The sequence below is a fragment of the Lacerta agilis genome, chromosome 12 (assembly GCF_009819535.1).
Source record: "Lacerta agilis isolate rLacAgi1 chromosome 12, rLacAgi1.pri, whole genome shotgun sequence".
In the NCBI taxonomy this organism is placed as follows: domain Eukaryota; kingdom Metazoa; phylum Chordata; class Lepidosauria; order Squamata; family Lacertidae; genus Lacerta; species Lacerta agilis.
In genome coordinates, this window is record NC_046323.1 from 5,083,889 (window position 1) to 5,109,936 (window position 26,048).

Sequence of the window (26,048 nt, forward strand, 5' to 3'; positions counted from 1 at the left end):
CTATTACCCAGAAGTAATATAAAATCTTCAGGAGCATTTAGTATTGTCTCAGTATTAATTGAAGTTGATAACAAACAAAACTTGATTAAATCCAGCCAAGGATGATATATGGCTCTATTGAAATCAATAGCAAATGTCATGTGGGATCCTATATGGTGGGTTTTGACAGGGAAATGGTTTCACAAACACCCTGTAAAATGAAAAAAAGCAACTTACAAATGCTAGTAAACAAAATATAATCTATTTTATATGGCATCCATATTCATATCCAACATACAAAAGGAATTGAATGAAACCCATCAGGTTAATAATATAAATGTTCTGGATAGAAATAATTTTTAATGGAGTCTAATAATTTGCAAGTCTAAGAATGAAACATTTGGTCATAAAAACCCACTTGATTTTATATAGACTGATGAAGCAAAGGTTTTTGCAGATTACAGTCCCAATTCAATCTTAGAAAGGCTACTTGATCCCAAAGCTGTTTTGACTTCCATCTTTAAACAATGGCCATCTTACAACATGCAACGTGGGGGGAAATCAAGTGGACTTCTAAAATTCAGTCTGAAGGCTGTGGAGTGGAAAAAAAATTAAATAAAACAGATAGGCAAAAGAAAACTGTGTTCTGCTTTGGGGACCTTTGGATAGAAGAGTGGCATACTAAGCAGTTATAAACAAACAAATTAATGTAAGATGATCATTTTGTCATACACAATTGGATTCTGGTACAATTTACAAGCTTATCCTTAATTCTCTGTGTACCCTTTTCCTGCCTATATCCTTAGGATACTTCCCTATTCTCAATGCAAGCAAGCCAGAATGTGATGGACAACTTGGTAAGTTGTTGGTTTTGTGTCGTTTGTTAAAATGGGCGTTTCAGTTCTTTTTGTTCTCCTCTGTTACTTGTGAGGCCTTCTGCTCCATTGACTCGCATTCACTGGTTGTTGTTTTTTTTTTAAAAAAAACATGTTGGTCTTTTCCCATTTTCGTTCCCTCCTCCTGGAGTATGGAACATGAAGAACATGGGCTAACCAAGCAGACTTTGTTGCGTGGCTTGTGGAAAGAGTCTTGGCAGGTCCTGCTTTCGGAAGAAGCACATGGTGTGCTGGACTCTGTGTGCCCAAACACAATATAGGTAAAATGTGCAACAACAAATTATGAGCCAGCAGGGTTAGTAGCCTTTCCCTCCACGAACTTGTCAAATCCTCTTTTAAAGCTTGTCTCTCTGCTCAACCAACGTGGGGAGAGAACAGGTGAACAGTGTGCATCTCCTCCTGCCTTTGGAAGAGAGCCAGACTTATGGGGAAATGAAGCGCAAGTTATTCCTTCCCGTTCGTTCTCAGACTTTTGGGGCATCTTACCGTAATGAGGATTTCTGGTACTGTACTGATCCCGGTCCCACAATGCCCGGCATTCTTTAATGCGTGTCGTTTGTTATCTACCTTTCAAAAAACAAAACTCCCCATCAAATCCCGAATTCAATAACTGAAGGCTGAGACAGAAGAAGAAACTCCACCTTCACAGCCCCAAGCAGAGGAAGCCCCGAGTGCCCCAGAGGTGGCTGCCTCTGAACCGGAGGCAGAAGCCCAGCCTGCAGAGGCTGCTGAGCCAGCGGCTGACGCTGTGGTGAGTGACCGGTACTTCAGGTGCCCTCACACTCGCCCAAAGAGCACTGCCACGTGTGTACGCATCACATTTCATCCCGCCTTCTCCATTTTCACCTTTCTTGGGCTTTAGAGCTGCTTAATGCAAGAGTCTAGGTTCGACAGAAGGGGCAGTTTCCACCGGGGCCCTGGACTCGGGGAGACCAAAGTTCAAATCCCATCCTCAGTTTGGGCTCTCAGTGGATCTCCTCTTGGGCAAGTGACTTGTAAAATGGGTGACTTGAATCTGAGAGGGTTGTATGTGGCTAGGGGTCCCAGAGAGAGGGTGCGCTTTCATATCTGCGGCATAAGATAGATAGGTGTTGTATATATTGTTTGCATTTGGCATTAAAAAACAATGCTCAAGGTGGCTTACAATATGAAAAAGATTTACATAGTTACAAACATAGCAAAGCAGTCATAAAAATAAATAGAACACGTCAAAAACTACACAACCAAGTTGAACAATTTCCACATAAAAATAAAGATACAAAAAATTAATGTCAATAACAGCAAAAACTCCCGACAAAATTCCCCCAAAATACCCTAGTCCTTGCTGGGCAGCAGTAGTAGCAGCAGCAGTTCTTATGAAGTCCGTCAGGCCCCACCCTGGGCCAGGTGGAGAGAGGCAGGAACGTGGCCCCCAGGTGTCCGGATTGATGGCGTTGGATGCCTTTGTGTCACTGTGCAGATCCAGATGCTTGTCTGCATCCCCATCTGTACATCTTGGGCAGTGGCTAATATGGAGACCATATACATGATTTGAACCATTGCATGTCATGAGGAGATTTCAGGTGTTGCATCAACCACCTGAGCACTGCAGCATGGACATTTGGGGAGATTTCATATGGGGGCTGCAATGCCTCCACTTGGCTTTGCTGCAAGAGGAAACCACTGCTGTGAGGATGAATTTATGCTAGAAAGCCCCATGCGATTGTTTTTTCTTGGCATTCTCTCACGACACAACTTTCGTATGGGTGCTGCTCACACACAGGGCTGGTGCACACATAAATGTTCATGATGTGATCATTGCACCATCAGAGATGGCACACTCCCAAACATAGAACAGAAAGAAAATGCATAATCAGCTGATACAGTTTTGCAGTGTTAACAGCTTCCATGTTCACCTATGGATCACACAGTGACTGAAATATAAGTGATATATATTTATTTAGCACCATCTATGTGCATGGGACGCGGGTGGTGCTGTGGTCTAAACCACTGAGCCTAGGGCTTGCCGATCGGAAAGGCAGAGGTTCGAATCCCTGCGATGGGGTGAGCTCCCGTTGCTCGGTCCCTGCTCCTGCCAACCTAGCAGTTCAAAAGCACGTCAAAGTGCAAGTAGATAAATAGGTACCGCTCCGGCGGGAAGGTAAATGGTGTTTCTGTGCGCTGCTCTGGTTTTACCAGAAGCAGCTTAGTCATGCTGGCCACATGACCCGGAAAAACTGTCTGCAGACAAATGTCGGCTCCCTCAGCCAGTAAAGCGAGATGAGCGCCGCAACCCCAGAGTCGTTCGCGACTGGACTTAACTGTCAGGGGTCCTTTACCTTTACCTTTTTTATGTGCAAGGCACATTTCAGAAAACAGAGATACCCAGTACTTACTCCAAGGTAGACAAAATCTAAGATAGACCCAGAGAAACAGCCGAGAAAGGGGAGAAATAGAGACATGGGCAGGCAGGGAAAGAATATGTGATTATTTCAATCCCACAAAGCTTGTTACCCTCTAAATATAAGTTTTCTTGTGTGTGTCCCCCCCTAAAATGTGAACAATCTAAACCTCTGGACCAGAGGAAGTTTTTTTTAAGGGCACCTCTGAACCAGAACTCCATAGTGTCCATCTGGTGTGTTTCATTATATCCCCAGTTGCCTCAGTGGCACTCTTTTGTGTTTCCAGGAAACTAGCGGTTTCTCTCTCTGGAAAACAGAAACCCAGCCCAAACCTGCCAGCCTTAAAGTGCTCATTTGGTATAGCTATTAAGATCAGGGAGTAGTTTTAGGAGGTTAGAAAGTAAGTACACTGTTGAAATACAGCAATTGTACTTGTTGCTAAGTTTAAGGCTATTCAAGTGTCTCCAGAAGTTTTAAACAGAGAGCCTGAAAGGTCTCTTTGCGGGGATAGTTCAGGCTTTGATAAAATTTGGTATGTATAGAGACCACATGGTGTCCTTCAAAAGCAGCAGCCCTGTGCCCTCCTTTCTCCTCCAGTAATGTTAGTACGGCTGATGGTGTGGTGTTGCTGCACTGCTTAATTTCCCACCCAATGCAGTAGGACTTGGATAGGCGATGCATTCTGTGTTTTGTATGGGTTAATTTCGAAGAGGAAAATGAGTTCCGGGGTTGGTGCTTTCTGTGGCAGCCACGTGTGGGTTAATGGGAAGTTGCCTTTGTTCCAAGCCAGACTAGTGGTCCATCTACCTCAGTATTGTCTACACTGACCAGCAGCAGCTTTCCAGGAACCAGTGCAATTTTTTCTAGAAAAAGAGGAGCTGGAACTCACTGTGAACACCTCCCTTGTTCTCTTAGAATGGCAATGGTGCCCACCTGAGAGGTGCCGGAATGGAGTTATATCCGTTTGCTTCTATGACACCTAATTCCAGTCTCAGAAAGATGCTTTTCTGTTCTTCATAGGAAATGAGGGCTTCCTTGCCCTGCTCACTGTAGATCATTATTCAAATATATGTGCTCATACATGCATGTGATGTTGCCACTTGTACTATAAAGCTTTTCACAAATATATTTGTGCAACTAACTCACACTTGGGAAGCAAATAAGGATATTCCAACCTCAGCTGCGACAGCGCCAAAAGAATTAATTATATGAAAAAGGTTATATAACACTAAAATTTTAACAGGATAATGCTGTGAGAGGTTTCCATAGCAACAAATGCAGCTTTCAGCCGCTGATTTGTCCTGGCATCTGGACATGTTTGGAGTTTGTGATGCAACTACAAGCAATGCTAGAAAAAAAATTGTTTTTTTGAAATGATAAAGACTGGATAGAATATTCTGGCTAGGATATGAAATCCTTTATGAGAAAATTAGCTTAAGTTAGCTTTAACTGAAGTCTACGAAGCCACATTTCCAAGGTGTAGAGATTTGGAATAACACGATCCAGGTTTAATTCCCCCCCCTCCCCAGGTTTAGATTTTGATAGGCGCTACAATTCATAAGCCACACAATATATTTGCCATTCACACACAACACTTTTACAGGCTCTTGTACAGCTGTACTTCAAGAGCACTGTAATTGTTTGCTGACCAGCTATTTTAAGAATTCTTCCAAAATCCACAGTTCAACCAAAATACAGTCTATTTTAAATCCCATTATTTCAGTGGGGAAGTTGAAATATATACCTGGCACTCTCTAGTTCAATAAATAAGCAAATGACTCACTCCATTGATCACAGGATTTAATGATCATCTTCAAAGAAGCACGGGATTTAAATGCATCCACAGATCCCAGGCCTGCTTGAGAAAGAACCCAGCCAATATTTTGACAAACTGATTTACCCAGCCCCGCACCTTGGCTCCAAAGCTCTCTTAAATCGTAGACTGCATTTTGACAAGTGATTCTTCCACTTCTTAGAGAAGCAGTAAAAGTTCCAGTGGCACCAAAGGCCGAGGGCTGGCGGTGGAGTACAGGGAGGCCCATTACTGTTCATTTTAAAGACTGGCGTGCTCTGGTCCATGGGGTCACGAAGAGTCAGACACGACTATACAACATTATTCATGTTTCTACATTTGAAAAAAGTGGTGGTTTGCGATTCTGGGGGTCCAATTTGGTACGCATTTGGATTCTGGGTGCAAAGGGTGCATCCTTTGAGCACCAATTATAGTGACTAGTTCCATATAGAGTTCATGATTATCAGCATTTTAATATATTGATAACAACTCTGAGAATATTGTGAAATAGTAGTGGCTTGGATTATCCTTGCATCACCATTCTCATCATTACAAGGCTGAAATCCATGCTTCTCCTCCATCACCTGCCCCCAACCTCCATTCCTCTACTTGCCGCCTGATCTTCCAAACATGCTTCGTAACATCCTACCACTCAGTGCCATTGCCTAATATTATAAATGCTTTGGGTGCACCCCACTCCATTTTCATGCAGTGCTCAATGCTAATATTTCTGACATTGGTGCTATAAACATGTCTCTGGTTTTATGAAGGCTGCTGTGGAGGAAGGGACAAAGGAGTCACCAGAACTTGCTGAGAAAGAGTGTGAGGTATGTATGAACAGCAGAAAGAATGGGTGGTTGTTTCTGGATAAAGGCTAGATTTGCAGCACTATCCAGCCCAAAGGGAAGCATTTAAGACTCGGACAGTTGATCACGTTTTTCCTTTCTCTTGAGAAGAGAGCTTCACTTTGGCTGGCTGCACCCTTTGGTTATATCTAATCACGTTGCTTTGTGTTAGTGTCTTAATATTTTATATCCGTATGTGATTTTATGGCCAGTGGGTGTTTGGGCTGTCATCGGTCCGAACCAGAAGAATTGTCAGGTCTGGGCTAACATTCTGTTGCTTGCTGCAGGGACCTACTGCAACTTTACAAACCATATTGTGTAGATGTTACAGGAGATCTGTAGGAATCATCTTTGAACTTCTTTGCTCTTGTTGTAGTTACAGATGGATTCTGTAATACAAGGTCCTGCTGGAACTGAGGGTGTTGCTGCTGCTCCTGGAACTGAGGCTGGTGACGTTGCTGCTCTTGCTGAAGGAGGAGTTGGGGAAAATGACATAGCAGGCACTGAAGGAAAAGCAGGGGAATCTCAGGTAGTCAACATACAGGTGCTTCTCCCCTTGGCTTCTTTTTGTGTGGTTTTAGGAATTCCATCATCCTACCTACATTCCAAAACTCTAACCAATTTCATAGTACTTCAGTGGACACAGGTTGCTTCAAATAATTCTGAGAATCGTAACTGAATGTGATGGAGAGAGTTCTTTTCAAGATCCCTCACCACCCTTCCTCCACAATGCCCAGGGTTTCCTGGGAAGGCGTGTCTATTACACAGGTTTAAATCTGGAGTATATTCTTTGCACTGTAATTATACGTTTGGTTTGAGACCAGTTCTAAAACTATTCTTGTAACCATTCTTGTAAATAGTTTGAGATGATACAGATTTTTAAAAAATATATTACTTTTATTTTGTCTAATTTCTAAGTTGTATATTTTGATTCTATAAGCCTTTGGCAAGCCTGCTAAAGTTGTTTTTTGCAATATGGGTTATATGTTGAACTGAAATTATAAAGGGGGAGATTTCTGCAACATTAGATGTCTAATTGCACAAGCTTTTAGTTCTCATAATTGTGGAAGAAATATTATGCAACAAGGGCACATTTCTTAAGATTCAGAAAGAAGAGGTGGTGCCTATTTTTCTAGGGTCATGAACCAGAAAGCTTTAATGTTACTGTCATGCTTCTATAACACCTTTTTAAATAAAGTTAAAGACAGCAAACAAAAAGAAATGCAGAATTGAAAATATGAGCAAATATTGTCTGTTCACATGTCCTATATAGCTCATTTCCCTGGTACCTCATTCCTCTCTTACTTTTTGGCCTTATAAGGTAAAGGTAAAGGGACCTCTGACCATTAGGTCCAGTTGTGTCCGACTCTGGGGTTGCGGTGCTCATCTTGCATTACTGGCCAAGGGAGCCGGCGTACAGCTTCCGGGTCATGTGATCAGCATGACTAAGCCGCTTCTGGTGAACCAGAGCAGTGCACGGAAATGCCGTTTACCTTCCCGCCGGAGCAGTCCCTATTTATCTACTTGCACTTTGACGTGCTTTCAAACTGCTAGGTGGGCAGGAGCTGGGACCCAGCAACCGGAGCTCACCCTGTTGCAGGGATTCAAACTGCCAACCTTCTGGTCAGCAGGCCCTAGGCTGTGGTTTAACCCACAGCGCCACCCGCGTCCCTAGCTTATAGACTATGGACTTATAGACTATGTCAAAGGCCTTCCTCATTTACTCCATGCTCCTTGAAGTGAATGAAGAAGCCCACATCAAAAATAAACGTTGCCGATTATGGGCATGATCCAGCCCAAGCGAAAGCTTTGCTTAAGTGGAAAAGAGAAAGCCATGTTACCTTTAATCGGATTTTGCTGTAGTTTTCCAGGTGCAGTTCTTCAGCAAGCTACCAAAGCCCTCTGAAACTGGCATGAGCCATTGGTTTTTGTCATCTTTAGTATACTAAGCTTTACATCTCCTTGAAAGCACAGGAATTGCAGATGAATTATTTTGTTTTGTTTTAATCCTTCTAGCAGTTTTGTAAAAAAGGGAAGGGGAAAAAAACCATTTGCCCCCACCCTATAGGGCTGGAATAATTTTTAGTGTAGATGTTGTTGTTCAAACTGTTTTCCCTGGCACCCTTCCCCTCTAAGGAAAACCTCAGCAGCATCCCTTCAGTAGTAATAGAACCCGCATCAAACAACGAAGCGGATGGAGAAGATCATGAGGTTCTAGTGAACGAATCTAAAGATGCTGTGGAAGATGTTGGCGGCGCTCAGGGCACCGAAGGCCCAGCTGGTGAAACTTCAGAGGCTGCAAGTGAGCACCAAACCACCCAATCCACATCTTCTGAGGAACAGCCTGTATCAGCAGATGACTCCATGCCACCGGGCTTCCGCTTTAAGGTTTAATTGAGCGTTTATTTATTCCAGTTTCCTTTGATACTGCTTCATGACTCAATTGTGGTCCAAGATACTGTATGCAGGGGCCATTTGAACCTTCCTTATATGCAGAGGACATTAAAAAAATACAGTTATATCCAGACCCCTTTGTGGAAGTTTGACTTTCACATTCTACTAATAGGTGAGCAGGCCCATGCCAAGTAGTTATGTTCCCAAGAGCATGTGGACCAGCTAGCCCTAACCGTTGCACAATCAGGTTTCCCAATCATCTGAAAAGCTCTGTCCCTGCTGACATTCAGGCTGTAGGTGCGGATGGCAGGGGCTGCAGCTAATTCACATGCAACTTTGGAGGAATGGCTACTCATGCAGTGTGCAAAATATTTGACTAGGGCTCAGGGCTTGTGAATATGGCATGGTTCCTTAGCAGTCCCTTCCCCCACCAAATAAGTTCCAACTCTGACACAGGTTGCAGCGTTTGACTTTCTCAACTTTCATTCACCAAAAGAATACAAAGAGTCTCGAGGTCCTTTTTACACTTTTTCATTTGTGGCCAGCACCTGCTGAAATGTCAAAAACCAGAGGGTTAGCTGAAGATATGCAATAGCTAGGCCTGCAGCTTCAGCACCCTTTGTAACTCCTTGTCTCTCATCATACCTAGCAAAATAAATATAAATATTTTCAGAATATGCCCTAACCCCCAGCATCTCTCTCCTTTTTCTGCTTCACAGGTTGAAACCCTGCATGATTTTGAGGCAGCCAATAGTGATGAGCTGAACTTGCTCCGGGGAGATATTGTATTAGTAATTCAATCTGCGGCAGAAGCTGATCAGGTAAACAGCAAAGGGACTTTTGCTTCTCTGCATTTTAAAGTATCATTTTTTAAAACAATGAATCTTTATGGCCAGATATTTTGAACAAATTTTCAGCTATAAAACTGTGCCTGCCAATAGAAGTGTGCATTGTTTGGAAATGGAAATGCTGTAAGAAATAAAATATAAGGGGGTCACTTAGGTTGCTTCCAGATTGCCTGTTTATTGAGCATACATCTTTGTGTACATTTATTTAATTTGTTTATCAGTGCATGTTCCCATCACTTTCCCTATAACAAAAAAATCGGGGGGGGGGGCTTGTTTTGTTCTGCAACAGCACCAAACCAACTTTAATTCAAATTCCTGAATTTGCTGGTATATGATTGAGCCCCACCTGAAAAGAGTGGTTGTCTGGAAGCTCCTTTACAGTGAATGATAGCCGCTTAAACTGATTGGAGATCTACCATAAATAATTCGCTTATTTTGGCTCAGAAATAATGTGAATATGCTGAAAAAAACCACTGCTTTTCAAATGGTGGACTTCTCTCTGCCAGGCAAAGCTTTTTGACGTGTTTAAGCAATACATATAAATGTGACTTTTATAATAGAGGCATTTGAAAACTGGAAATGTTTCTCTCTCTCCTTGCAGGAAGCAGGATGGTTAACAGGGATTAAGGAATCTGATTGGCTTCAATACAAGGATGTAGCTACTTATAAAGGACTCTTCCCTGAAAACTTCACCCGTTGTTTGGAGTAGTTCTCAGCTCAGGCATAATACACGCGGTAGGAAGCTCGGTCCTTGCATTCTGAATTTCTCCAATACACAGGAGCCCACCTTTATAGTCGAGCTGTCATGGTTTACAGGCTGGTGCCAGACGAAAACTTGGTGACACATATCAAATGAGCATGACTGCAAGAAGTTAAAGCTAGCATATTCTGAAACAGTATGTGGAAAAAAATGTCCTTATTTGTTCACTTTTACGTGGCAACAGGTTTGTTTGTACTTTGTCAGAGCTATGGTGATCCTGTGACCTGATCCTTTCCCATGCAAATCTTGATTAGCCTCCTCAATACCAGAACCTTAACTTCTCTGCACTAATTGTATTGTATTGAGTTGCTGCACTGCAGAAGACTTGATTAGTAAGTAATCCTGTAGTACTGAGGTCAAGCTATTTTAATTTGAGTGTGTTTTTTAAAAAAAAAAACTGCAAAGTTTTTCAATGTTATTTTCAAACATACATACATACAGACACATGAAGATGCATTGTATGTGTATATAGAGCATAAGAATCATAGGTGGCCAACTAGAAGCATATGTGCCAGTTATATTGACAGCAGGAAGGATTTGAGGTAAAGCTGGACAGGAATTTGAGGGTGCACACATCTGGTTATGACAGTAAGGCTATGTGCGCCTGCTTGCTGCCTAGGTTAGACTAGAAGGAAATGCCACCATGAGTATGAGTTGCTTATGTACTATAATGTGCCCTAAAGCAATACTATCATACTTTGGCCTTGATTTATGGCATGCTCCCCAAAAGGTTGACCACCACTGATTATATGCATTTGCACATATCTTACCCAACATTGTAGTTCCTTGATGTAGTATTTGTTCATACAGGCATTTGCTCCGATTGTCTGGCATTACAGTAAAAAAATAATAATAATGTTCCAACTGGAAACTAGCTGCTCCATTGCCAAAATATTAAGACAGTAATATCTGCATTTGTGATGCAAAATCATCATTCCAAAATGACCAAAATGTTATCAAACTCAAACCTGCTAAAACACCAGGGAAGGCATGGCTCAATCGCCTATATATTACCACCTGCTATACCTAGGGATAAGATAATTATGATGAAGGGTGTCATAATGCTAATTTTCTTACTTTAAAAATTGAATGGGTTGTATGACTAAATAAGATGCTAATCTAAGGAAAAGATAAAACACAATATATTTTCACTATATGTATTTATGCAGCACACCTTCAACAATCCCTTGAAAGTTTAAAAAAATGTATTCTGTATCAATAAGTCTTATGTAACTATTATGTTTTCCAGTGTTGTGTCATTCAAAATAAACCTTTGATCAGCTCCAGAGGCAGCTCAGTTGCTTCTCCTCACTTGTACTTTTTCATTTGCTTGTGTGTATAAATATCCTCCTAGTGCAGTGTTTTTCAACCACTGTTCCGCGGCACACTAGTGTGCCGCGAGATGTTGCCTGGTGTGCCGTGGGAAAATTACTTTATATATAGTCAATATAGGCACAGAGTTAATTTTTTTAACATTTTCTAATGGTGGTGTGCCTCGTGATTTTTTTCATGAAACAAGTGTGCCTTTGCCCAAAAAAGGTTGAAAAACACTGTCCTAGTGGCATCATTATGCATCTTGATGAAAACAAAGCAAGTGGCTACACAACTAGTACTTGCTCTGCAGACAAAAATCTATAATCAGAGGCACAGGGATATGGCATGAAGCCATTGGATGTGAGGTTTAGTAAGCAGGAATGAGCAAGTCACTGTCCCATATTCATTTGGCACAATCATGACTGTCCTTGCAGCCTTGTGATTTATCTACCTTGCTTGTTTATCAAGTCTCACTTCCCCAAGAGTTCTGCTTCATGGCATCTACACACTTAATATGTAATGGCTACCTTTAGCTTAATTCCCACCTTATCTGAAGGGTGTTGCTCTGTTATAGTTGTATTCTGGGCTACTTCCAGAACATGGGGGAAGAAAATCACAAGACCAGCTCCTACTGAAAATCAAACAGGCCTTGGCAATACACTTCCCCCCTTGGCTTCTTTAATCCACAAGCTCTAGGCAAGATGCTGAATCCCACACCAACCAAGCAGAGACGCTATATAGCCCAGTGTCTGCTCTAACTAGAAAGTCTTTTGTACTGAACAATGTACACAGCCACTCATGTGACCCACTGTTCCAAATAACCAGCCCTACTTGGAAGACATATTGATAAAGTTTTACCACAAGTCTCTAATTTTCAGAATGTTAACTGCATCAGCTGGCATTTAACATTTTAAAAAACGAGACCAAAGCAATCCATATGGCTTAGAAATTGGCAGCACTAAGCCTGCTGTTTCCATTTTATCAGCAGGCACAAGAGATCAAAACCTTACATTAACATAATAGTTTATAGTTCTATTTTGGCTTTCTCTCACATGTTGGGAACGTACACCACACAAACACATCTTATTAATGTGTTCTTTTAATTTACAGGGAGCACTTATCTCCATCTTTTTTTTAAAAAAAAGTTAAAAAATAATAAGTAAAATGGACAACATTAACAATTTTATGAATCCAATTCTTCATTAGACAAGACTTTCATCGTAAAGTATTACTTCATACACTATTACATCTATAGGTTAGATTCACAAGTACGCCACTTTCCAGTGGCTTCCTGGTCATTAGAAAATGAGCATCATCAAGCATCATTGATACATTACACACAAGCACTTTTTTCCTATTAGGCATGATTCAGTCATTCTCTCATATGAGATACAGAATGGTGAGGTATTAACAGAGCCCAGGGAGAGTTTCCCTTGATAAATAAATAAATAAATGTTTCTGCTATGAGTTCCAATAATAAGTGAAACATAGTCATCATCATCATTACAGTTCCAAGAGTAGCAAATTCTGAGTAATTCCACAGTCTGGTTTTCACTCTGAAATAGAAAGCCAAACATTCAAATGCAAGACAGCCAGCAAAACTGAAACACCCTCACACTTAGAAACTGGAGTTAAGGAGCAGGGAACCTTTTCCCAGCCACACCTGTTTTCTCTGCACAGGGGCTTTCTGGATGGAGGAACATTCAACCACTGGCTGAAATTGTGCAGCCAAGAGCAGGTTTATGTGCTGCTTAATTATGCAGATACATGATACCCAACTTTATCTTGAACCTAACCTCACAACCTGTATCTATGTCTTCAATATAAGACAATTTTATTTTCTTACTCAACAGGGCAAGTAAAGCACACACAAACAAAATGCTACAGTGAAAATTTATAGTCTATATAATCTATAGTCTAATCTTCAAGCCAATTGTATAAATAATACAGCATGGGGCAGGAGAACATGCAGGTTACAGCAGCTAAATTGTGGACAAACTGTTGACCCAGTACTTCAAATGTAAGAACTTACCTATCATTTTTTGTTATATTTGCTATACAACAGGTTTTTCACTGTCCTGTTTTTCTTCAGATTCTTCATCAGATCCTTAAAAACCCAAATAAAAAGTTATAATGCAAAATGAAGCTCATAATGATAATTTTTTTTACATTATATATCAATGAACATATGGAAATACCGTATTGGCCCGAATATCAGCCGCACCTTTAAAATTCAAGAGGAAAAAAGAAAAAAAAGACCGCAGGCACTCACTCCCGTAAATGGCAAATGTAGAAGGAAATGCTATGGGTACCATTCCCCCGCGCTCCCGGGGTACTCTCTGGGGAGGGGGAGCTGCGCTGCTTTGCTGGCAGCCTCCCCACCCTTCCCCCTTCCTTACGGAATATGCACAACAAAGAAAAAGAACGTATTAGTGAGATACTGCAGAAGCCCACTACAGCAAAAACCCTGGTATTGTGTTAAGGATTCTTTCCTTATCCCTACCAGACAGCGAAAGTGCTCACCACTATGATTGGTTTGAAAGCAAATCTCTGAATGCATAAACAGCAGCTCTCTGAAAACATCACTGGCACAAACTTTATGAAGCCTCAAAAACATATCCTGGCACCGGCCTCTCATTTGAAACCAAGACACAATTCTCATGAAATATATGGTGAAATAAAAAAGCAAGAGAGTTGGACTGATATATATTGTACCTGCAGCACCCTAAATCAAAAGCTGCCCTTGCAGTAGCGTAACTGATTTTCAAATGCAAAAGTTTAGATTTTTATAAGGCAGGTCATGTGAGTATTTGGGTTTCCTAGAATTATGAACATATAAATTAAGATCGACATGGTAAAGGCATTCTAGTTTTTGGAATAGGGCAAACATGGTTTTTAAAATATCCCTAATATACTGGATGATTTTTCTACTAGTAGATGAGGAAAGGACATAGCTCAGCAGTATAATACACGTTTTACATGCCGACTACTGACATCTACAGTAAAAGAGTAACGGGAACTCAGCTTGAGACCTTGCAGTGTCACTGACATTCATGAGATAGATGGACCAATGGCTAAACTCAGTACAAGGCAGAATACTGAACTGACTATATCTTCAGAATGATAATAGGGATCCACTTCCAGCCCCCAAGAATGAAACAATGATCTCTCTTGCGGGAGAGTGGTTAAGTAATTCCTTTAAAATCTATGGAAGCATCAAGTTATGTATCTGCAATAATTTTATTGTCTTACAGAGAAAATCAGCTCCAGTCCTTCTGTACACCAAACAGCGTTCAGAAAAAGGATTGTTTCTTCAAAGTCAGTATCACAGCTACAAAATAATGATCTGTGATTTGTTTCAGCGTAACTGCCTCCCCTACCCCTGCAGTAACTGAAGCTCCCAAGATCTTAATGCTCACCACTAATGTCTTTGCTCACCACTAGATGGAGCTGAAAGAAAATTAATTCCAATTCTATTTCCTCACAATTCCCCAAAGCAATCCAAAGTTCACTGTATTACTGACATTCACTACTGACAGTCATACAACCAATATCACCTATTTAACAAACATACATATGAATAAGGCAGAACACAGAGGTAGCAGACTGCTTTACAAACCTTTTAAAACTTGTTTAGACTTGCACCCGGTTAACTTCCTTCTCACACTTTTCTCTTGGACATCAAGATGAGAGGTCATCTTTAACCTATCCTCTAAGACAGGGGTGTCCAACTTCCAAGAGACTGCAATCTACTCCCACTATAAATAAACTGGCAGTGATCTACCCACTGGATTGACCAGAATTGTTGAGCTGTTTGTTTTGTTTTGTTTGTTTTTTGGTTGATTGCTGAAGATCACGCAATTGACCAGGGTCAACCAGGAGCAGCCTGCGATCGACCAGTAGATCGCGATCGACCAGCTGGACAGACCTGCTCTAAGAGAACAAAGGGGCACACATGGCTGCCTTGTTCTTCCCTAGACTAGTTAGACTAGAACCAGAAATTGTTTGATGCAACAATAAACAACTTTATTTTCTTACCTACAAGCATCTGTGTGTGTGTGTGTGTGTGCCCTTGCAACAGGTAAAATTTACTCTCTAACCAAGATTCACTAGCTAAATGCTGCTCACTCTGCAGACTAAAGGATTTGAAAACGTACCTGACAGTGTTATTCCAAAACCTATCCAGTCCAGCGTCCTGTTTCCCATTGCAACAAATCAGGTGGCTATAGGAAGCCCATGAGCAAGACATGATTCTTTCCTGCTCTTGTTTCAGAGGCATGCTGCTCTTAATATTGAAAGTAAAATAGATAGCCCTCATGACTTGGAACAAGCACCCCTGCCCTGCTGCCCATGCCCACATCACCACTGGCTGATGATGCTTGCTGCTCCTGCCTGGGCACACGGTGGCCTGACCCCTGGCTCGAAAGGAGGGGGACGAGGGGCTGAGGCGAGACAGGCCTGCTCCCTCCATCCCAGTCCTGTTTCGCTCAGGTTGGCACCACGACCTCCTGGCACACGATTCCCCATGGAATTAACATACCACAACTTCCAAAATACCATTTTTACACGTGCCGTCCTCCCCTTCTTTCATTTCGCGGAGCCACAGGAGCCTTTGTGGCCTACCTGTCTTAGGAGCTATGACACAGAAAGGAAAATAAAAGCAGAGGAAGAGGATACAGATAGGAAGTGTCTGGGAATCCCAAAGTCTAAACTCAGAGACCCTGGCTTATGTCTCGTACCAGGACTCAGGGTACACCCTGGACCGCAAAATTCCTCTGTTCCCTCCCTGTGTCAAATTAAAGATTGTAAGCCCCCTCGGGGCAGGAACCTCTTTCTCAAGGGTCACACGCAGCGATGGTGCAAAGAAATAACACAAAATAAATCTTGCCACGCTCCTGCCCTGTGCAAGCTGAAGCCCACTAGAGGCATTTCCCTTAAAACCAAAGCTGTCCATTTGGGGCTCCTGCAGCATGAAAAGGGACTAAGTCCGCAGAGCTGCATTGCTGACAGGCAGAGGCTTGGACCTTAGAAATGCAATTGGCAGAGAGGGCTCTGTGTGAGGTCCTTTTCCCTGCTCTTCTGGAGAGAAAGGAGAATATTGCACTTCATGTTCCCCTCTCTCTTCCTTGGACCTGTGTTGGATGCAGACATGCCTCTTCCGCATGTGCCTGGCATTGGTCATGTAAATGTCAGTTTTGTTACAAAAGTTGGGTGTCACCCCCAACTTTTGTAACAAAACTGATATTTACATAACCAACGAAGGGGGGTCCAGGCACTCACCCAGGGTCTGTGTTCCTTGGGAGAACGGAGACACGGCAGAGACGGTTGTAGCTCCAAAAAATATGCTTTATTCTCCTATTGTCACTTTCCGTCTGCATGGAGGGAGTCTGCATCTGACAGCAGGGTCCTGTCAAGAGGGGCTTGTCCTCCACAGCAGGGCAGCCCTGGAATCCAAGGCATCTCTCTCTGGCTCTCTGATGGGCCATCAACCTCTTTTGGCATGTTCCTGTCTCTATCCCAGGTGAGGCCCTGGCTTGGAAAGAAACTGGAGCCTGCACTTTCCCACTGACTTCCAATCTTCCCATCAATACTTCAAATCCTCAAAATCCTACCATTTATTAATCTTCAGGTTTAGGGGTGGCCCCTGCAAATCCAGAGCAGAATTTTGCCTGCATAGTTTTTACTGCTACTGTTGCTGTGAATCAATGCATGATAATAAAATAAGGGTTATTTTTAAACTTCTCAGCTTGCTGCCTGATTCTTTCTGATGTGGTCTTTCTGAAGTGGACTTGCTCCAAACAAGGTTTCGCAGCCTAATTCCTAAGCTTTTGGTTTTGCTGCTAAGGAGGGGATTTTAAAACTCTGCTCAGCTCACATTTGTGGGTATCTGGAAGGATAAATTTCAATTAATGTATACTCTCCTTCCTGTTAAAATCCATTCCACACAGGGGCAAGATCCTGAAACTATGGGAAATTCTCTTTAAAAAGATCTAGAACGTGTTTAGGATTAATGAGTGTGTATGTTGCCATTTTAATGGAATGACCCCGTGATTTATTTCAAGGTGTGTTGTGAACACAGCCTTAGAGTAAAGAGAATAGAGGCATGGAAAGGCCATATGGTTCAACCTTGTAAACAACCAGATATTCACAACAGAAAATATAATCGGGGGACCACAGCTGAGGACCTGCCAAGCTTTCAATATTTGTGGACAAGTCAAGCCAGGGAGCCAAGCCATCATGCACCAGTGACGGGTAATAATAATGGTAATAATAATAATAATAATAATAATAATAATAATAATAATAATAATAATTCTATGCCACTCATCTCCTCTGGGCCTCAGAGCTGCTCCTACCTTCAGAGTTCCTTCTCGTGGTCACTGATGGGCACACTTGATCCTACTACTGGACTGCTGATCCTGAAGAGCTGCCCAGCCCAGCTTCATGTCCCCCACCAAGTGCCCCCCTTCTAGAACCCACTGCTCTCAACCGACGCTCAACCACCTCCCCCCTCCCAACATTCACTCTCCCTTTCTAAGCCTCCTCCAACCTTCCGTCTCCACCAGAATTCCACTCTCTCTCTCTTCCCCCCTCCCTCCCTGCTTGACATTCACTTGGGAATACTAATAGAATCACCTTAATTACCCTATTGCAAAAAGAGAGGAAGAGGTTACAGATGGGAAATGTCTGGGAATCCCAAAGTCTAAACTCACAGACCCTGGCTTATGTCTCGCAGCAGGACTCAGGGTACACCCTGGACCTCAACCTTCCTCTGTTCCCTCCCTGAGTCAAATTAAAGATTGTAAGCCCCTCAGGGCAGGAATAGAGATGGGAAGGCCTGGGGGGGAAATGGAAAAATGGGGGGGCGGGTTTTTTTCCCAGAAAAATTGGAAAAAATAGTTTGATATACTTTGAAGTGGTACCCCGCAAGACGAATGCCTCGCACAACGAAAAACTCGCAAAACGAAAGGGTTTTGCGATTTTTTAGTTGACTCGCGAGACGAATTCGTCTATGGCCGTGCTTCGCCAGACGAATTCGTCTTGCGCAGTACCACTGTAAGCCAGCACTGGACTGCGCCGCGCCACGTTTTAAAGCTGCAGCGAGCGAACAGCAGCACTGCTGTTCGCCCGCTGCAGCCTTAAAATGCGGCGCGGTGCGGTCCGGTGCCGGTCAGAAGGGGTGCCGGCCGATCACGCCCACCATCTTGGGTCGACTGCGCATGTACAGACATGCGTCGACTGCACATGTACAGACATGCGCAGTCCTCCCAAGATGGCAGGCGCGATCAGCCGGCGCCCCTTCCAACCGGCGCCCCAGGACTTTTTTCCCATAGGAGCGCATTAATTAAATTTTAATGCGTTCCTATGGGAAACAGTGCCTCGCAAAACGAAATTACCGCAAGACGAAAAGTCTTGCAGAATGAATTAATTTCGTCTTGCGAGGCACCACTGTATTCCACACACTATTTTCCCCCAATTTTTCCTGGAAAAAAAATGGCTCTGGAAAAAAAAACTTGTCCTGTGTCCCCCCACCATTTTTCTCTCCCTCCCCCCCCCCGGCCTTCCAGCACCCACACTTTGGAGCTCCCTGCCAACTGACACTACACCAGTATGGTGTAGTGGTTAAGAGCAGTGGACTCGTAATCTGGTGAACCAGGTTCGATTCCCCGCTCCTCCACTATCATTGTAATGGCTGGATGAAATACAGGATACTGTACAAATATAAATAAATGCAGGTGCCAACTTTCAAATTAACTTGTTCTGACTGCAGGCCTTCAAGCTTTTTTGACTACAATTTTTAATATTTATACAGTGGTACCTTGGTTTAAGAACAGCTTAGTTTATGAACAACTTGGATTTAAAATGCTACAAACCCAGAAGTAGGTGTTTTGGTTTGTGAACTTTGCCTTGGAAGAAGATTATGTTTCGCTTCCTGCTGAGTGTGTTCCATTTGTAAACTGAGTCTCCCGCTGCTATGAGAAAGCACGCCTTGGTTTAAGAATGCTTTGGTTTAAGGACGGACTTCGTAAACCAAGGTAGTCAAAAAGTTCGTAAACCAAGGTAGTCAAAAAGAATGAGACAATTGTAATCTGAATAAAATCAATCCCCAAAGTGCCATGCATTATCTTGATCTGATGAAAAACCACAGTACCTGCTTCAGATTCAGGTGGGGAATAGAACTGCCCATCAGAGGGGAGTCCTGAGTGAATAAGAGCAGCTCGTTCAGAGGCATCCTGCACCAACAGTAGTCCTGAAAGAAAATGAAAGCATTCCATGACTACAGTATCTTTCAAAGGAAGTGTCCAGCTTTTAAAAGCTAGGGCTGTGCACAGTCCTCCAATTTCTCCATGGCTCCAATGGGGGTGGGGAATCAGGCCAACCCACCCTGAGATACGGGTCCCAAATTAGTTTGGGGGCATGGCTAATGTTTAATTAGGGCCTTGGTTATTTCAATGGGGGATTAATTCTACAGGGTGGCCCTTTGTAAGCAGCTTCTGATTCCAAAGGAGCACACAGGAATGATGCTTCAATCCTGTGAGGTGCAGCTTTGCAAGTTAGTTATCTGCAGGGAAGCCCCCCTGCAAAGGAACACCCTGCACTGCACAAGATTGTTGCTGCCACACAAAAGCCGTTGAGTGGGGGCATCAATCCCTTCAGGGTAGGGTGTACGGCAGGAAGGAGAGTCAGGTGGCGTCAAGCTCCTACCTTCTCCTGGGAAGACACAATTGGAGGTCAGGTAGATCTCAGCCTTTTCATGGAAAATGCCATGCCTCGTCTGATAACCTGATACCGTGACAGCGCTGGATCCCTAAATCATCTAATCTGACTCACAGTGATATGTGGCTGTCTCAACCCAACTCATCCAAGGCCTGAATCCATTTGGATAGGTCCAATTTGGTTTGGGATTTGGGTCTCACCTGAATTCAGTGCACAGCCCTTAAAAAAAGCAGTAACAGCCGTAATCTTTAAATGTCCTTGTATGAATGCATTTCAGGGAAAGTCATTAAAACAATTTTATTCTGTGGATACCACAGCATGACTCTCTCTACGTAAGAATACTGTGTATTTGAAGTTCCTTCTGTTTATACAATAAATACGCTTCCTGGGGCAACTGCTAACCGCACTTCAAAGAAACTTACTGTTTCCTTCTTCTGCTTCTTGTGGTAAAACTTTGAAGTCTAGGAACCAGGTTTCAATCCAGGCAAGAATGAAAGATATGATGGGCAACACATAGCCAAAAGCCCCTTGAGTTAATAGCTTAAAGGAGATACATGAGAGAACAAGTTATGTCAAAACATCTCACAACAAAACAGTTACGTGATATAAATTAGCATTCACTGTTATAATTCATACCTTGGACAGAATTACTTTTGCTAATAAAAAGGCACTGGTTACTGCTGTTGTAAACTGAAAGAAATATTAAGAGTTATGAAAGCAACAAATTACTTTTGCAATCCATAGCACGACACCATAACAGTTAACCACATAACTACAATTGTCCTCATTAAGCTCTAAGCAATACCTAGCAATCTCACTGTTTGCTAATGTTGTGGCCACAGGGTGTTTAATAAATGGGCAGAGCAATCCTACTAAGTATAGGAAGCTGGTAGAATTTACTCAGACTTAAATTAAGACGGTGTAAATTACCCTACTACAAGCTCCGTTCAAGGGCAGGACTACTGCCAGCTGAGCCAGCCTAAGCCTGGCAGAAGAGAAACAGGCCTTTAAAATAGTTTGAATTACAACATCATTTTTGCCAGTGTTAAGCTCCGCCAGGTTGCTATGTCAAATGACTGAGCTGAAAGTTTTAGAAAAGTCTCTCCTCGTTGCACCCCCAGTGTCACTTTTTTGCAACTTCCTCCAGTTTAAGTTCTAACAGCTGCGCCCCAACTGAGCCAGGATGTGGGAATTAAGTAAGCATAGCCCCAACTGAGTCCCAGCTCAGCACAAGAGCTCCCTACTCTAAACTTGCTCATTCTGGCAGATCTTGGGTTTGGATTGTGTTGTAAATGCCAAAGATTAAAAAAAATACTTTCCATACTTCTGAGTTTCCCAACAGAGGAATTTGCATCCACAGGACACCCACAGAACTTTGCTCACCATTTGAAAGCACGCGTAATCTGCAATATACTATATGCATTCCCACCTTGTGAAAGTAAATGGAACCAATCCAAACAACACAAGCATACAATATCTCTTCAAATCCCTCAGAAAACAAATCTGTAACATAGAGAGTTGGGCAAAGTTGTTGCCTATCTTGCACATAACTGGTGCAAGTAAGTCCCTTCTCCACTGACATGAATTTGCATATTATAAGAGCTATGCAAGAGGAAATATTTTTGTTATCTAGTGCAAATGCAAGCAGAACACTAGAGCTACATCTCACACACCGTATCATCTAAATACCATTTTTCAACATCTTCCAACTTTTAAACTTAATTTGAAGTCCACTACTTACAGCTATTGCCCACCAGTGTTGAAGTCTACACAATGCATATGCAAGTATCAAAATCATAAACCGAAAGACTGCCAGGAGCTATAGAGGAAGGAGGAGGGAGAGAAAGGGGCATTAAAGCCATTTTTAAAGCAGCAAAATAATAATAACCAGAAACTAAAATTATATAAGTGATTTCTTCACAATCTAGACGACAACAAACATTTTCTATGTGACACGCTGATTTTACAGTTCTCCTCCTTTTGTTTTCATGAAGTCACTGGAATTGCATTTGAGCAATACTGCTGAACAGAGTTTCTTCTTCAAGCGGATAGAAACTTCATTAAGAATAAGAAAATTCTGGGAGTGTAATTGACAAATATCCTGTCCACTCTTAGAAACAATTTTAGGTATCCAATTAAGGCAAGTTTCACAAGACTACTTTACATTATAATTACTAATAAAACAGAATTAAGATACAGAAAGCAAATACTTACGAAGATATCAAAGTACGAAGAATGGTAGTCATACTGGAGGACTTCTTTTTCTAATGTTTTCTCAATGCCCCCATTTACCTACAGAAAACACAATTGATCTAGCTATTAACATAATTAATTTTCAGATTTTGAAAGCACTTCAGCAGAGTTCTGTGGTTCTCCTCCTCAAAAACAAAAACCACATGGTACAAAGCAATTTAAAACATACATACAAGAAATCACTTGGGTTCTAACAATATAGCAGAACTGAGTTGAGAATAAAACTGCAAGCAGTCTACTCACAGGAGCAATGTAAGATGGGAGCCACAAACACATGAGTCACAGCTCCATTTCCATGGAAAGAAAATCTGCAAAGGGATTTTTACTTCCATGGAATAAGAGCTGCAAATGTGAATACAAGTTCACAGTTCCATTACCCTGTTTGCTCAAGCAGACTATTACCCCCTGAATACCCCCACCCTGGCATTTTAACTTCAATAATACTAGAGATCCAAGGCTGAATCTCATATGCAAGGTTCACAAACATTAGTGCTTTGCTTATCAGAAAGAAGGAAAGGCCTGCCATGTGTACACACAATTCACCACTTCCACCACCACCTCTTAATTATGGCAATTTACAGCCATGCAAGTGAACACAGACTTGTAACCAGATTCATTAACAAAGCAGTTTAAGACTTTCACCAAAAATCAACTACTGTGAACAGAAACTTATAATGTAAAATAAAGATCACTTGCCAGCTACCACTTGAACATGCAATTAGAAGTCATTAACAGGAAATGGACCTAAGGATTTTTAACTTTGTATCTGTCCAATTTATTCCAATTTTAGCAGAAAAGTGTTTTGTCTTTAAGAATTTATGAATTAGGTAAAAAGTAAAGTTTAAACCAAGCAATACCATTTTCCAATTTGTTAAAAGGGGGGGGGGGAATTACAATGCAATCATACATGCTGAAGCATCCCACCAAGATATATCCAGTCCTGAGCCAGTGTAAATACAGTGCTAACCATGCAAGCAGAATTCCACATTACAATTTCCCCTCAGCCAGCAACTCAGGAGGTGGCTTTAGGTGAGCCACTTTCTCAGCCTCAGCCACTTCCACCAAACAATGATAACACCATAGCCCTGTCAGTTTGGTCGTTATTAAGGTGACAGAGAATGTATAACCTGTACTCTAAAACACTACAGAAATGCTAAGTAAGATTGCTAGCAGGGAAATGCATTCCTGGAACTTTATATTCACTATAAATACTTTGCTAAACTGTTTTAATCCAGAACCAAATGTTAGATGAGATGCTGGAGTTCTATGATCAGAATTTATTAGACTGGAAGGGGGGTACCAGATGTCATTCATTCTTTTAACATTTCTCCTGCTTTTTGCTCCATTAGAGAAAATGTATGTGTGCCCAAATAAGTTCTCCCTAGAGAAAGGAGAGCATTTTTAATCAGGAAAACAGCAGAGAGGGAAAAACTGAACTCCCCCACCCTGCAATGCATTCCTACTTCAAAGTGCCCCAAACCCACAGATTGGCCCCTGTTTAGATCAAATAACGAAGTATGGATTGGCTTAATTGCTGCTGGCTACAGACAGCTTATACAAACTATGTAGAAAGATTCAATGTTCCCTTAGCATATTTGCTTTAATACATTTACAGGTATAACAAGCTAACTGGCTGAAAGTTCACATATAAAAAACCCCTAGTGTTGTTCACAGACAAACTTCTTCCACACCTCTTTCTTATCCAAGTAAATAAATAAAGAGCCTTTTACAATACTCCTTGCATATTTTTATCAAATGAATAGGCTGGTTATGAAGCCAAATTTTCAATTATTCACAAACACACCATGCCCTTGTATGAGCAGTTGGCCTACTGCATACCCAACATTTAAATTACTTGGATCTTACAAAGCAGCACTGGCTATAAAGGCTGCAGATTTATAGCCAACTAATCCAAGAGAAATAAATAAAAAATAAAAAATTGTCCAGTAGCACCTTAGAGACCAACTACGTTTGTTCTGGGTATAAGCTTTCGTGTGCATGCACTTCTTCAGATGCACACAAAAGTTTATACCCAGAAAAAACTTAGTTGGTCTCTAAGGTGCTACTGGACAATTATTATTATTTATTTATTTCGACTGCGTCAGACCAACACGGCTACCCTACCTGAATCTATAATCCAAGAGAGTTTACAGAACAGAAATTCATAAAAAGAATTCATAAAATTCTGGCATCATGGTGGCTTCTTGATGAAAACTGATATGTAGGAACATGGATGGATTGCAGTACCAGCCTACTTGAGCACTTATACAGGAGGTAGTAATGCAGGTTGTACCCTAACAGAACCTAGAACAAACTGAAGCCATCTCTGCTTACGCAGGTGGTCTGTAGCTGCAATTCATGCCAACCTCCTCCTGGTCACTCTTTTCCCATAAGTCCCTCCAACCTTCCAGCCTGACTTTTCAGGGGCAGGGTGCAAAAGCCTTTTTCTGCTCACAATTTGTTGGATCCATGCCATTTTGTCAACATCAAAGGCTGCTAGAAAATGTTTCTTCTACAGTTCAGACAAGCCTTCCCCAACCTGTTACCCCCAGCTGTTTGGGACTTCAATTCCCATCAGTCCCAGTCACCACACAAATCCCCAGCTTTACACCCCACAGTACACATGAAGGAAGCCCTTCAATTGGCTAGAATAGAATACTTTGTTCAAGCATAATTTCAGGGGAGGGATCCTGTGGTTGCCAGGGAAGACGTCTTTGGGCACAACCAGTGCTTTTTTCTGGGGAGATGCCGGGGTACACATACCCCTAAACATTTTGTGAACCCAAGTTTGGCCTCATGGAGGAGCAGTATTTCAATATGAGTACAAAAATGAGAGTACCCCTAAACATTTTTTTAGAAAAAAAGCACTGGGCACAGCACTGGTAAGACATGATGTAATCTGCATCTTAATATTACTGTTTCAATTATACTTCATAGTCAAATGCAAAATGTTCTCATTTATTATTCTGTTCAGGACACTCTTATTCATCTGAACTGAGAGTGAAATACCATACAGAAATGGTTGAAAAAATCTTAATGCAATCTTACACTGCTGAACTGGTTCATTTTGTGGTTACAACTCATAAATAAAATTCAGTTTCAAGATACTAATTTAGCAAAGACTAGAGAAGTTCACTATTCTGGATCCAACCTTTTGTCAGAAGCACAGTTTGAAAGACACTCACATTTAACTCTATTATCCACAGCAAGGTTATAAACAAGAGGTCAAAGGTGACAAACAAACAGAAAGTCCTTCGGACATCAGATATGCCTTTTTTCTCTCTGCTTTCATAAGACTCAATTCTTGCCATTAGCTGTGCTGGGTTGATGGAATGAACATCCCGTAAAGAAGGATGAGAGCTCAGACTGCTGCCATGGGCATTTTCTTGATCGTCTAACAGCCGACTCATCCTGTCTTTGGTTACAGCAGCTTTTTTCCAGCTTCAACATCACTTATCCATATACAAGATTTCTCTAGAAAAGAAAATTCCACAATTAGTCATGTCAACATGACCATTATTAATAAAGCCCTACTTGATCATGTAAACACATCATGACTTAGTAAAAGTGAGCTCAAATCACTGAGTTTATAAGTGACATGTTGCCAGGCATAAGGTGGGAAGTTCTGCATTCTTGGGGGACAACCTAAGTATGAAGAAGCCCGTAAGACTGCAAATTAGAAAAAAAATGCTGGAAAAATGGCACCATGAACTCCTACAACCTACAGAACATTGGAGAGCACGGAAGAAAATGCTAAAGTAATTTATTAACCAGAGAAGTAACGTCTTGATCCAAACCGAGTGGTTTTGCCTCCTCCAGGATAGAAATATCGTTGCCTAGAGAAATCAAGGATTCTAGTGTACATCAC

The 26,048-nt window shown here is 41.8% G+C and overlaps 2 protein-coding genes across 4 annotated transcripts in view; one reads left to right on the forward strand and one right to left on the reverse strand.

Annotated features, from left to right (window-relative positions):
* Positions 1-11,202, forward strand: part of AMPH (amphiphysin) — a 90,265-nt gene extending 79,063 nt beyond the window's left edge. For 2 of the 3 annotated variants that reach the window (XM_033166256.1, XM_033166257.1), the window contains 7 exons: positions 786-836; positions 1,492-1,626; positions 5,819-5,875; positions 6,270-6,422; positions 8,030-8,281; positions 9,007-9,108; positions 9,737-11,202. In XM_033166256.1, the coding sequence (XP_033022147.1) occupies positions 786-836; positions 1,492-1,626; positions 5,819-5,875; positions 6,270-6,422; positions 8,030-8,281; positions 9,007-9,108; positions 9,737-9,844 (858 nt within the window). In that variant the 3' untranslated portion in view covers positions 9,845-11,202. The remainder of the gene's footprint in view (positions 1-785; positions 837-1,491; positions 1,627-5,818; positions 5,876-6,269; positions 6,423-8,029; positions 8,282-9,006; positions 9,109-9,736) is intronic. The other variant, XM_033166259.1, reaches the window with a different exon arrangement.
* Positions 11,203-12,387: 1,185 nt separating this feature from the next.
* Positions 12,388-25,653, reverse strand: STARD3NL (STARD3 N-terminal like). The gene is made up of 8 exons (XM_033166260.1): positions 25,366-25,653; positions 22,142-22,219; positions 21,669-21,746; positions 20,564-20,617; positions 20,350-20,467; positions 19,362-19,460; positions 13,242-13,316; positions 12,388-12,765 (listed from the first exon to the last, which is right to left on the reverse strand). The coding sequence occupies exons 1-7, from the start codon at positions 25,588-25,590 to the stop codon at positions 13,264-13,266; spliced, it is 705 nt and encodes a 234-aa protein (XP_033022151.1). The 5' UTR covers positions 25,591-25,653; the 3' UTR covers positions 12,388-12,765; positions 13,242-13,263.
* Between the last annotated feature and the right edge of the window lie 395 nt (positions 25,654-26,048).